The 13742-nt window shown below is 40.2% G+C and overlaps 1 protein-coding gene across 1 annotated transcript in view; it reads right to left on the bottom strand.

Annotated features, from left to right (window-relative positions):
- Window positions 1–12141: 12141 nt before the first annotated feature.
- ERLEC1 (endoplasmic reticulum lectin 1) overlaps window positions 12142–13742 on the bottom strand; it is a 30617-nt gene continuing 29016 nt past the window's right edge. The window contains exon 14 of the mRNA XM_080813006.1: window positions 12142–13047. Coding sequence (XP_080669132.1) covers window positions 12976–13047 — 72 coding nt within the window. The 3' untranslated portion in view covers window positions 12142–12975. The remainder of the gene's footprint in view (window positions 13048–13742) is intronic.

Raw genomic sequence — 13742 nt, 5'->3', positions numbered from 1 at the left:
CTGTTTGTGGGGTTTAAGGAAGAGATGTGGGTTTTATTTTCTTTTTAAATTCACCTTTTAGGACTTTCTCCTTCCCTTCCTTCTCTCCTTTTCTTCCTTTATTTTTGCTATTTAAATTTTCTAACAGAAGAGAAAATATCCACTCTATCACATTTTTTTCTTGTTTGTAATTGAATGCTATTTTTGGAAGTCACTATAACCTATTTCAATTATGCTTTTATATTTTTAATACAACACTGTTTTCATTCGTTAATACTCCCACAAGATAGGTTAGTCTATTACCCCTTTTTAACAAAGAACTAAGAAATTCAGTATCCTTTCCCAAGATCATTTGAAGATAATTCTAATTAGGAATTAGACTTTTGTCTAAATTTAGAACTGGGTATTTATTCCAATAAGCCAAACAGCTTTATAATTACTAAGATTAATCAAGAAGATACTTCATACTTTTTAAGGTATGTATCTCTTTTTTGGCTAGGCATTTCCAGTGTGATTCAATAAGAGGTTTTTTTAAAAGTAATTCCTACTCGTAAAATTTGAACCGACAGGTTTCTTGTACAACCTTTGAGTTTGAGATGACGTGATCCATCTTTGGGAGGTAGACGTTAATAGTATAAAGAAAAGTAAGCATGCGCATATGAGGTATTCAGTCTCTGTATGCTCATCAAGAAATTACTGATGTAACTTGCATGAAATACATGTTGGGCTAGATTCTTAGCCCTCCTTCCCGTCTATCTCTACATCTATGCGGAGATACAGAGATAGATAAAACTTATCTCTTCGTAAGTTATATATGTCCATCTATAGAAGGAGATACAGGTAGACATATGTAACTTCTCTATAAGGGCTAAACTGAGAACTAAAAATAACGAGAATTCAGTTGACTATGACTAATTATTAGCAGGGTATATTAATTAGTTCTCTTGACGCTTTACTGTGATGCAAAGTATGTGATGTATTTCAAACATTTTATAATTGTTCTGATGTTAACCTTTAGGCCAGATTTGTATTTCTGATGCCTTTAATGTTCTTTTAAAATAATGTTTGGAAAATAAAAATATTGAAAACCCTAACATTTCTGAACATCGGATTGCAGTCCTATGACTTTCCCGTCCAATCATCTGAAAACCATCAGAGAAAAGTAATGATGATTATTGCACGATGGATAACAATGTGTTGATGCCCAGCGTTCTCTCCTTTTTTTTTTTTTTAAGATTTTATTAATTTATTTGACAGAGAGATCACAAGTAGGCAGAGAGGCTGGCAGAGAGAGAGGGGGAAGCAGACTCCCTGCTGAGCAGAGAGCCTGACGCGACACGGGGCTAGATCCCAGGACCCTGGGATTATGATCTGAGCCGAAGGCAGAGGCTTAACCCACTGAGCCACCCAGGCGCCCCATCTTTTTTTTTTTTATGATTTTATTTATTTGTCAGAGAGAGAGCACAAGCAGACAGAGCGACAGGCAGAGGCAGAGAGAGAAGCAGGCTCCCCATTGAGCAAGGAGCCCGATGCTGGACTCGATCCCAGGATCTCAGGACTATGACCTGAGCCGGAGGCAGCAACTTAACCGACTGAGCCACCCAGGCGTCCCTACACCCAGCGTTCTCTTAAGAGATGAAATGATTGTGGGTTTTTTGTTTTAATTTTTTCTCTAGTAAGTTCTATGCCCAATGTGGTGTTCAGACCCACAATCCTGAGATTCAAAGTCTCATGCTCCACCCACTGAACCAGTCAGTGCCCTGGGTCCTCAGGATCTCTTCAAAGTTTCCAGAGAGTTCCATGGCTCAAGATCAGTGCTGCATCTGTCGGGCAATGTTGATGATCTCTCTCTCTCTTTTTAAGATTAATTTAATTTAATTTAACTTATTTGAGAGAGAGAGCAGGAGAGGGGAGAAGTCAGAGGGAGAAGCAGACTCCCGCTGAGCAGGAAGCCCCATGTGGGACTCGATCCCGGGACTCCAGGATCATGACCTGACCTGAAGGCAGTTGCTAAACCAACTGAGCCACCCAGGCGTTCCTAATGTTGACAATCTCATCAAAATACTCTCAAGTGGTATTTCCACTGTGCTTAATGTTTTTCTGCTTCTTTCTGTCTCTTGGCAGTTCCTTGAGGGCTTTGATAATCAGGATAGAGGCAGAAGGTACCACTTTAATCTGAACATATCTGTTCTGAATGGCCAGTTTCACAGTCATCCTCGGGCCCTTCCTATCACTGGTTCACTTGGCAATCTCATCACCAACCATTTTTCCAGACAGACCCAGTGGGGCCAATCTTTGGGGCCAAGGCATATGTGGCACAAACTTCCCCATTGGTGCACCTCAGGTGTAAGACTTTGATCTCATTGGGGCCAAAAAATTCAGGCAGCATGGTGGAGGTGGCTGTTTTAGATGAACTCAAATTCAAGATGACCAAAGACAGTTGCATCTTTGCCTCCTCTGAACTAAAAGCCAAGAGCAAAAATGCATATCCTAGAGTTGGTAATCTATGGTGTGTATAAGCTGGGAGGAAACCTCAAAACTGTGGTCCCTTGACAAATAACTTAAGGATCTCTCTCTCTCTCTTTTTTTTTTAAGGATCCTTCTTTGAAACTATTATTTGGAGTAGTTTCTTGGTTAGCAGCTCTACATCTGGGAGAAATACCCTTCTACGTTTTCAGGTGGGAATTCTTTTAAGAAGTGGGAAGGGGGCAGTAACAGATGGACGGTGGCCAAGAAAAAGCAGCATGAGATCCTGCAGAGTTAAGGCACAGAAGCTTTAAAAAAAATTTTTTTTTAAGATTTTTATTTTAAGTAATCTCTACACCCAACATGGGGCTCAGACTCACAACCCTAAGATCAAGAGTCCCATGCTCTTCCAACTGAGCCAGCCAGGCGTCCTGGTACAGAAGCATTCTTAAACAGCTCAGTTGTAGGGTATTAAAAATGAGCATCTGTAAACCTCCCGTTTTCATTTTCAAGTCACTCACATCCTGGTTCGAAGACTTCCACTCCAAGCCACCAGCAACACGCCTTGGGTGCTGACAGTCTTGGGTTCCTGTCCAGATCTGACTTGTGATTATAACATATTCTTAAATAATTCTCCATAATCTAGCCAGGCCAGGTCATGGAGGCTCCCTTTTCAAAGACACCCTCCTCCTTCTCAGTTCAGGGGCAATGTGTACCTAGTGAGATTTTTGACTCCCAGAGAGACCTGTGTTTTCTCCCGTATCCACTGAAAGCAGTTTTCCTTTCCATTAATGAAAGAAGCTTACGGTTCCACCAGAGAAACTCTCACCACTGTTCTTCGACTGGAGTTGAAGGCCAAGGGTCAGTGAAGATCCCAGGCCTATGGAGCGGTAGGAGAGGCAGGCAGACTGCCAGGAGACAGCTCTTTTCCATCAGAGATCCAGGCTTCAGGGAGGCCAGCCTAGGTCTGGACTGAGCCTAGAACACAAAGCAGCAAGCTTCACCAGTGGGGAGACTCTGCTGGGGCAGGTGACAGCAGGATGAGCTTCAGTGGGCTCAGCCCAGCTGCACTGGCCCAAACGTGATGAGATGCAAGGGAGCCAAAGTCACTAGTTGGTGCAAAGACAATCACCACTTGAAGCCAGATGGGGTAATCCTTGAGAGGCTGAAGAAGGGAAAGGAGGAGAAGAAAGATAGGAAAATAGCCCTCTATTCCCTCCCCCTACTTCTACAGATGGATCTCTAAGCTGAGAAGCAGGTGTGGGCAGTAATTATAATGATTTTCCATCTTCTGGCTTTGCATACCATTTAAATGCTAATGACACTCAATTTTAGATCTCTAGTCCTAACCTCTCCCTGAACTCCATGCTGGTCTATCCAATTGGCTATTCAACATCTCCACTTGGATGTCTAATGGGCATCTCAGATTTTAACATGTGCAAAACTGAACTCTTGCTTCAACCCTACTCTTTACCAAACTTGGGTCTCCTGCTGTTTTATTATCTCAGTAAATGGCATGGCAATTACCCAGTTGCACAGCTCAATTTGTTGTCCTTGACTGTTTCTCTTGTATATCACATCCAATTCTTTGGGACAAATCCTGAACTATCTTGAAAATAAACTCTGAATCCAACCCCTTCTTAGCTCTTCATCCCCATCCCCTCTAGCCCATGGGCCCGTCGTTTCTTTCTCAGAGTATGCAACCCTCCATAGCCATTTCCCAGCTTCCAGTCTCTCTCCTGTAGTCTCCTTGCTTTGTAACGAGGGACACTTTGGAGGTAAATTATATTTGCCATTCGTCTGATTAAAACTTAGAACAAAAGCTGAAGTCCATTGCTATGACCTGTGTGGCCCTAATGATCTGGCCCTTGGTTTCCTCTGTCTCCATTTGTTTTCACTTGTACCCTATCTAATGTGCTTGGGATGCAACAAGCTTTCTGGCTCTTTCTCACATGCCTCAGTTTTGTTCCCATGTCAGGGAATTTAATTGCCGAGAAATACTTCAGCCTGGAATGGTCTTCCCCAGGGGTCTTTCCTAGTTGCCATATTCAACAGAGTTCCCACTCCACCTCTCTCTATCTTTCTGCCATATTTTGTTCATTTCATGTTTCTTACCATTATTCAACATTATGCTACTGTATTAGTCTGCTTGGGCTGCTATAACAAATACCACAGCGTAGGTGGCTTAAGTAATAGAAATTTATTTTCCCATAATTCTATAGGCCCAAAGTCCAAGGTCAACATGCCCTCAGTGTTGGTTTCTTGTGAGACCTCTTTCCCTGGCTTGTAAGAGGTCACCTTTCCATTGTGTCCTCACTTGGCCTTTCTCTGTGCATGCAGGGAATGAGAGGGGGTGGGGGAGGTAGGGAGAGAGTTGGGGTTGGGGGCTCTCAGGGTGTCTCCTCCTCTTCTTATGTGGATACCATTCCTCTGAGATTAGGGCTCCACTCTTTTGACCTCATTTGCCCTTAACTACGTCCTTAAAAGCCTTATCTCCAAATAGAGTCACACTGGGGGTTAGGGTCTCAAGTATGAATCTTGGGAGGGCTGGGAGGGACACAGTTCAGTCCATAACAGTCACATATAATTGTTTACTGGCCGTTTCCCCATTAGAATAAAACGCTAGTAGGGCAAAATTGCGTCTGTTTTGTTCAGGGCCATATCCCTAGTACCTTTCAGTCCTTGGCCTGGATGAGTTGTCAGCGTGTAACTGTTGAATAAATGGGTCAGATGATAAATGACTGAATGGCTGAAGCCTGGAAGTGGTATCAGCCCAAATCTCTATCTGGCTGGCTTTGTTTCCCCATGTTTGTTGTTTTTCACATCCCTCTCTACATTCCCAGGGTGATTACCAGCAGAACTCTGATGAAAGGGGACACGGGTCCTGATTTAAGATTTCTGACTGTTTACTAAAGGAACTAGCTCTAAGGGCATCTTTTCCCAGGGGACCACCCTAGCTGCCCAGGAGCTGCCTGACGACCTGCATTCATCCTCACTGGAATTCATTGGCCCATTATGCAGCCTGAGGACATTGAAGATGAAAAGAAACTCCTCAGCAACCACAGAGGAGTTCAAGGAGAAAAGGGGTAACTGTTTCTTGGAGGGAGAGAAGGGAGAGTATCAATTACTTTAAAGTATATGGCAATTTGGAAAAAAAAAAAAAAGGTTGCAGATTTAATGAAATCCTCGTTTCCATAAAGAGATAGTTAGTTCACAGGTAATCTCTCTAGGTTCAGTGCCTTTGAGATTAATTTTGCCAAAGTAAAAATATCACTTCATCACTTATGGAGAAACTAATGAATTTTCCCTCCTCTACTCCAATAAACAGATAATTTTGCTTCTCTTTAAATACATTTAGCTCATGCCAAGATAAGTTCAGTTTGTTTCTCTGAGTTCCATTTATGTGAAAGTTTGCCCTTTTGACACTTTCTTGAACCTCCAGCTGCGTGTAGCATGCTGATGAGTGGGAGATCTTTCATCCCACTCCCACTGTGGGAACCTTGATTTTCATGCAAAGCCTGATGTTTTGCAAAATGCAGCTTGTTCAGATGCCAGATAGACCTTAAAAAGTGGAGCAGTCTACAAAGGCTGCTTTATGCCTATCTTCTGGACCTGTGGCGCTAGGGTAAGTTGACCTGGGTCATTGCTTAAGGTTCAACACATTTCCTATCTGACTTTCCCAAGAGCTTATGAAAGCTTTTTTCTTGTTTGTTTGGCTTTGGCAACAGAGTATGTCAAAGAAATGTAAGAAGTGATTTTATTAATAATATTACAATGAGTAAAGATATGGCTGGGAATTGTGTTCTTCACAGAGAATCATAATGTTAGACACTTTCTTTGAGGAATTCAGAGTACCTTGGAACTGGAATGTTTTTAGTTCACGGAGTTGGAGGTGGAAAATTCAGTTCTTTTCTTGACCTGAGAGATCTGGGAGTTCAGTCATGGCCCACAAATGGGGGAAATGGAGACACAGACACTGTCTTCTTGTTAGGGAGTGGTGTGGAATTTGAGTGAAAAGGCATACAAATAGGACATCATTAATTCTCTTTTTTCTTTCCCAACCATTATAAAACTGGGGAAAATACTGTTTCCTCAAAGTACCAAACACTCAAAAATCAGAGCTTGTAGGAAACTCCTCGGAATTGTGGTTGGGGAAGATTTTATAAGGTGTGGGTAAGAGAGGACAAGTGTTCGTTCATTCAGCAAATATTTGTTAAGTATCAATGTTATGCAAGGTATGAGGAGAAAGTCCTGAGAATGAAAATAAGACATATTCTTTACCAATAAATTAAAGATGAAGGAATTGTTTTTATCATTTACATAATAAATATAATCCAGTTCTAGATAAATTGCCAGCGCCCTTGCATTGCTTACCAACACTAAATGATTATCAGAGAAGGGAGGGTTTGATGACATTTAACAGAGCCAGAATTCCCAAGGTGACACTTTAATCTTGTTAGTGAGTTTCCTTTGCCAGATTGTGGGTTGCATTAACTTAAAGAGAAGTTAGTGGCATTCCATGATTAAAAAAAAAATACTGTATGGGGAAAAAAATGAGTACCATACATTCGTGACAAGATAAAAATCAATCATTTCGCTCAGCATTTTGCTGAGCCCTTTGGGAGTGTTCCTTCAGGTGGGAGGTGATGGCACAGAGAGGTTCATGGGGCAAAAGCTGGTTCTACGAATAGAAAGCTCTGTCATATATTATTTACAAACATGGACTCCACAGTCTGAACTGATTCCAAAGCTGGCTCAGCCACAGGCAGTTGAGTTCCGCTCTTGGAGCCTCATTGTCCTTATCTGGGAGTTAAAGATAGTAAGGCCATCTCACAGGGTTGTGATGACAAGGTGTCTGAAGTGTTTAGCATAGTGCCTCATATTTACCAACATGCAGAAAGTGGCAGCTACCATTTTTATTATAAAAGCAGAGTCTGGGGTAGTCTGTCATCTGAGATTCAAGGAATAATGACTCAAGATTGTTCACAACTGGCTTGTTTGGGGCTGAAACACTTTCTTGAAGGTGGTTGACAAAAGCTTTTCCAAAAAATTATTTCTGTCACTATGACTTAAGAATACTAAAACCTAGAAATACAAAAACTAATTCAGGGGTGAGGCGCCTGGGGGGTTCAGTCCGTTAAGTGACCGACTCTTGATTTCAGCTCAAGTCATGATCTTGGGCAGTGAGATTGGGCCCCCTTTAGGGTTCCATACTCAGCACGGGGTCTGCTTGAGATTCTCCCTCGCCCTTTGCACCCCCCCAACCCATGCCCATGCTTTCTCCCTCTCTTTCTCTAAAATAAATAAGTAAATAAAATCTTTTTTAAAATAATAAAAAACTGATCCAGGGGGAGAATGACTCCCGATTTCCTTGACCAGCTGTTGATATTTAAATCTATGGGTGGGGCGCCTGGGTGGCTCGGTGGGTTAAAGCCGCTGCCTTCGGCTCGGGTCATGATCCCAAGGTCCTGGGATCGAGCCCCATATCGGGCTCTCTGCTCAGCAGGGAGCCTGCTTCCTCCCTTCTCTCTCTGCCTGCCTCTCTGCCTACTTGTGATCTGTCTGTTAAATAAATAAAAAATCTTTAAAAAAAAAAATAAATAAATCTATGGGTAATATTTAGAGCTCTGATAGAATTCTTTAATGAGTAAGTTATGGGGCACCTGGGTGGCTCGGTTGGTTGAGTGTCTGACTCTTGGTTTTGACTGGGGTGTCCTGATCTCAGGGTCACGGGATCCAGCCCTGCACTGGGGCTCTGTGCTCAGTGGGAAGGCTGCTCAAGGTTCTCTCTCTTTACCCTTGCCTTCTGCCCCTCCCCCACTTATGCTTGTTCTCTCTATAGTAAGTAAATCTTAAAAAAGAAGTCTTAATTGTGTAAATTTGCTTTTACTGATATTAAGGACCACTGGTGACTAATTTGCAAACTAGTATTTTATTTCGAACATAGAAGCTGTTAAAACCTAACAAAGTTTGCTATTTTGGTCTATCTTTTGAGTGAATTTAGAGAAGAGTAGATTTGACTAATTGGGTTTTAAACCCTAGGTTGTTGGATTTTAAAGGAATTTTTTTAAAAGAATTTTTATTTATTTATTTGACAGAGATCACAAGTGGGCAGAGAGGCAGGCAGAGAGAGAGGAGGAAGCAGGCTCCCCGCTGAGCAGAGTCCGATGCGGGGCTGGATCCCAGGACCCTGGGATCATGACCTGAGCCGAAGGCAGAGGCTTCAACCGACTGAGCTACCCAGGCGCCCCTTTTAAAGGAATTTTGAAAAAAAATTATTTTTGGTGGTAGATCAGTTTTTTTTTTTTTTTTTTTAAGATTTGTCAGAGAGAGAGCACAAGCAGGGGGAGTGGCAGGCAGAGAGAGGAAGAAGCAGGCTCCCCACTGAGCAGGGAACCCCATGCAGGGCTTGACCAACTGAGCCACCAAGGCACCCTGCACTTTTTTAATTGAAATATAACTGACACACAATGTGGCCCTGGTTTCAGGTATATAGCATGATTTGACAGCTTTGTACATTACATTCTGCTCACCACAAGCATAGCTATCATAAGTCACCATACAATGCTATTACACCATTGACTATATTCCCTATGCTACGCCTTTCATCCCTGTGACTTATTCTATAGCTGGAAGCCTGTATCTCCCATTCCTGTGAGAGTTTGACCTTTAATATCATAGATTTACAAAATTGAAATTATGTACTATACAGGAAACTGTTTTTTTCCTTAAATTCAAGGCAAAGTACAATGCAGTCTATTGAAAGGTACCGGAAAGGAATTTAATAGATTTGAAATATATACACTATTGTACGTGATGAGACGAGATGTTGAGCATCTCACAGATGTCTTCCATAGCTGAGATGGTTACCATTTCCATAAGTTTTACTAGATTTTCTTGCTTTTGGTGAATACTTTTTGTTTCAAATGTAAAAAAAGACTTAAAATGCTTAAAAATTTACAAATAGGTATGGATGCAGAACACTACAAGCCCTATATTCCACTTGTGAGTAATTTTGGCTTTCTTCTTTTGAGTTTTTGAGATTGTCAGGAGAGAGGGGCATTTTCTCTAAGTGTTAAAGAATGGGATTCCAATAGTCTTCATACTGTGGTTTCCTCTAACTGCCAGGGAGGAAAGCAGGCTCATTCTTCCTGACACTGCAAAAAATCATTTAAAACACCCCTGTTATTTCTACTAGAGAAACCTTGTTAGATACCAGGACCACAGTGACTGGAGCCATGGCAGGTGAAAAGTAACCTGTTAACCTCTCACCCTGATTGGTTATATACCTAATAATGTGTGGTCTTGATGGTAATATTTAAACTGACAATTCCATTTTCTGGAATGTGATGGAGGCAGTAATTTAACCTACAATGCTGTATATGGTGGAAGTAAATAATGATGGTATCTCCATCACCTCCACTGCACAGGTAATGCTTACCCTTCCCTCAAGTCATTTGGTTATTAAACAAAACCTGATTTATGAATGACTCTGTATACTACTGTTAGTCCACCCATTAAAGATTAAATAAAAATAAAAGCTTAATTCCTTTTTCACAGATGAAGTTTTATAGAATTTCTAGTATTTTTTCCCCCATAATGCATTGGATCATCTTGCCTGCTTGTACAACCTACTTGAAGACTACTGGCCTGTGAAACATAGCCAGCCACTGGGTAGGTAGTTGGCCTTGGTTCCTCTACTACCCCTGCCAAACAACTGAAAAAAAGAAATGGAGAAATGGATTTTTGCTTAACCCATGTCACCGTGGCAACACATTTTGAAAACTTTTACTTTGGTAACTTACACTAGGAAGGGAATTTAAAATCAGATCCTAGGATAGCTGCTATTTTCATTTGAAACTGTGATTGCATGTCCTATTTATTCAAAACACAACAAGTCTTGATTTTCATTTTCCTGTTTAGCTTAAGCCCTTTTAGGTTAGATCTTTGGTGCTACTAGGTCAGCAATTTGGCCTGATTGTGTACTAGGAAGTTTAAGAGTTGTCAGAAATCAGGTCAGGCCTTTGTCAGACTGGGTGAGAAGTATTGCTCACCAGGGCCTATACACAAAGCTTACTATTCAGGTAACTGAGATAGTGTTGCCCTTTGTTGCCAAAGTTCTTTAGGTAAGGACATCAGGATATAAACTAGAGCTGGGCATAGACCCCATCTAGTGGTGACTTGAAGAAAAGCAGGTAAAGCTAAAAAAAAAAAAAAAAAAAGGAAAGTCTTGCCCCAGTCTTCCTGTACAGATGAGCTACTAGTGATTTCCCTGAAACCCTTACCAGGAGGGTTAGAATGTGTGAAATGGTTAAAAGTGAAGTTTCTAAGTCTGTGATTCTCACTGGAGAATATATTTAAAATAAAGAGGATCACTCAGGAATTATGTTTAAAATGCAGATTATACTCTGCTCTGTAGGATCCGATCAGGTAGCTCTGGGACAGCTCCCGCCTTCATAGACTTCTCCAAGTGCATCAAGTGTATTATAGACAAGCCCTTTCCCCTCCCTATTAGGAACTCAGTTACTTCTACAGAAGAGAAGCAGCCTGCACAGCAGAGGTGGCCACACACAATTTAGAGCTCAAACAAGATTTCACGGACTACTAAGGAACCCAAGATGTAGAAGGAATAAGGAGATAGCTGGCCTAGTCCTTCCTTCAAAGAAGTTCAAACTGTTACCCAAACAGAAAGCTTATTTTTAAAAATTTTTTATTTTGAAATAATTACAACTTCTCTTTTTAAGAATCTTCTGCAGTAAACTATCCAAACAGTTTTTTAGATTTTTTTCCTCCCTTTTAAGACAAGAATTTGACCTAAATATTCTAAAAGTATCTTCTGGCACTAACCTTTCACAGTTCTCATTCCCTCCCTTCTTACACCTATAATCTAAATGTGGGTAATTCTGTTCATCTAATTAATTGTTGTAAGAAGTATGATTTTATATTAAAGAAATATATATTTTTTTCTGTTTAGAGAGAGTGTGCAAGAGATTGGGGGAGGAGAGAGGGAGAGAATCTATTGTTTTTAAAGATTTATTTATCTGAGAGAGAGAGAGCTCATGAGAGGGGACAGTGGGGGGAGTTCAATCCCATGACCCTGAGATTAAGTTGTGAGCCAAAATCAAGAATTGGATGTTTAACTGACTGAGCCACCTAGGCGCCCTCAAAGAAATAAATTTTAATGGCTGTAGTCTGTGATCTTACTCTATTATTAGGAGACAAGGGCAATATTAGGAAGTAAACCAACTCTTAACTGGGAACCGGTAATGGGCCTAGGCTTTTACTTACAGGGCAAGTAAGGCACTGCTACCACTATCTTCTAAAATAAGTAGTCTCTCTACCAGAGGAAGTGAGGCTCAAAATTTTACTGATCTGTGCAGGACCACATAGCTAGAAGTTAAAGAGAGTATCTGGACTTTGGTTTGAATACAACATCTGTGCTCTTTCCGTATGTGCTGCTTCGCACTAAAATCTACAAACAGACCTGCAATAATCAATTGCATTAACCATTTCTCAAACGAAAATATCTTTGGCCAGAACTACTGAAAAGGAGGAAAAGTAAAGCATTTTATAGCCACTATTCTGTCCTTATTTAGCTATGTACATCCAAAATACAACAGGATAGTGTTCTGTGCAACACAGTGATGGAGAAAATAAAGGAAAGGAATAATCTACGATTGACTACAATGACAACGCTGCTTGTGAACTTTTTATTCACTTTAAAATAAATATTGTGCTGTAAAACTGTCCAGAACTAAACTCTGTAGTATACAGCAGGCAAGTACAAAGGCTGGCCAGCACAGTGTGTTTTGTTGGAGTAAACCATTCTAAGTCAAGAGAGAAGAATGTTTGTCTACACCAGGTGCATACACCTTGGGAAAAAACACATTCACATCAGGGAGAAAGAAATAGATTAAAAGTTCCAAGAGAGAAACCTCTTACAAGTAAGAGTTTCTTGAGATTAACAGAAGTGAAGAAAACTTAAATGTTGTGAGGCTCTATTATGTGCCCAGTTTCTAGTTTAATACCTGGTAGAGAGCAGTTGCTAAATAAAAATTTGTTGAAAGGATTTCAGGCACTAGAATTTACATATTTTACATGGTCTCCGATTTAAACAAACTCCTATCAATTCCCTTCTTCATTATTTTTAGTTCATTAACTAGTTATATATACTATAATTTACATAATAAATCTATTATTTAAAAACTTTCAATAGGTACAATTATGATATTTCATTAGGCTGGACTGTAAATTGCTTGGATGAGATTTATTTTGGAATCACATTATCCAAGCAAGAAACACAATCAGTTCATAAGACACAACAAAAATGAAAGAAGTGAGACAATTATCTGCCTTAGAAGTTTATCAATAACCTCTTATATACACATACATATTCACAAAGTGGTTGAGAGTCCTTTTATACGATCCTTTAGATGAGGTTCAATGGCTGAGAACTCTACAATGAGACACATGGTCGGACAGAAATCATGACTGTCAATGATCTTTTCTTTCCCTAAACTTTATTATCCTTTAGTTGGGGAGAGAAAGAAGTCCATTTTCATCTGCTGTATCTAAGATTTTACAGATCACTGGAGATTCAACCTAAAGACAAAAACAATAAAGCCATTAAAAAGTTGCTAAACTGAATACTTTATTTAGTGTTCTTCTGCATGAATACATATGTATAAATTTGTTAAATGTATATTCATAAAAATGTAAAATTTTTCCAAAACTGATGAATAATATCAACCCATACACGCAAAAAGCTCTGTGAACTCTGACCAGGAAAAATACAGAGAAAGCCACTCTTAGGCATCATATAACCAAAGGCAAGACCATAAAGTTTCTAGATAGAACATAGGATGATATTTTCTTTTTAAAAATTTTTTTGAAGATTTTTATTTATTTATTTGAGAGACAGAGAGAGAAAATGAGAGAGAGAGAGAGCACACACAAGAGTGGGGAGGGTCAGAGGGACAAGCAGGGAGCCCGATGTGGGACTCAATCCCAGGACTCTAGGATTGTGACCTGAGCTGAAGGCAGTTGCTTAACCAACTGAGCCACCTAGGCTCCCTAGGGTTATATTTTCATGACTTTGGGATAGCAATATTTCTTAGAACAAAATAAAGCACTAGCCATAAAAAGGAAAAACTGATTAAAATAAACTTTATCAAATAAACTTTTGGTCATCAAAAGACAGGAAAATAAATAGGTAAGCCACAGATTGAGGAAAGAATGTGTGCACTATAAATAAAAGAACTCATATCCAGAATGTATCTGAACTTCTAGAAATAAGA

The sequence above is a fragment of the Martes martes genome (genome assembly GCF_963455335.1).
Source record: "Martes martes genome assembly, chromosome: 9".
Classification (NCBI taxonomy): Eukaryota; Metazoa; Chordata; class Mammalia; order Carnivora; family Mustelidae; genus Martes; species Martes martes.
The sequence above is the reverse complement of the archived record's forward strand: the minus strand, read 5'-3'. Positions and strand labels throughout refer to the sequence as shown.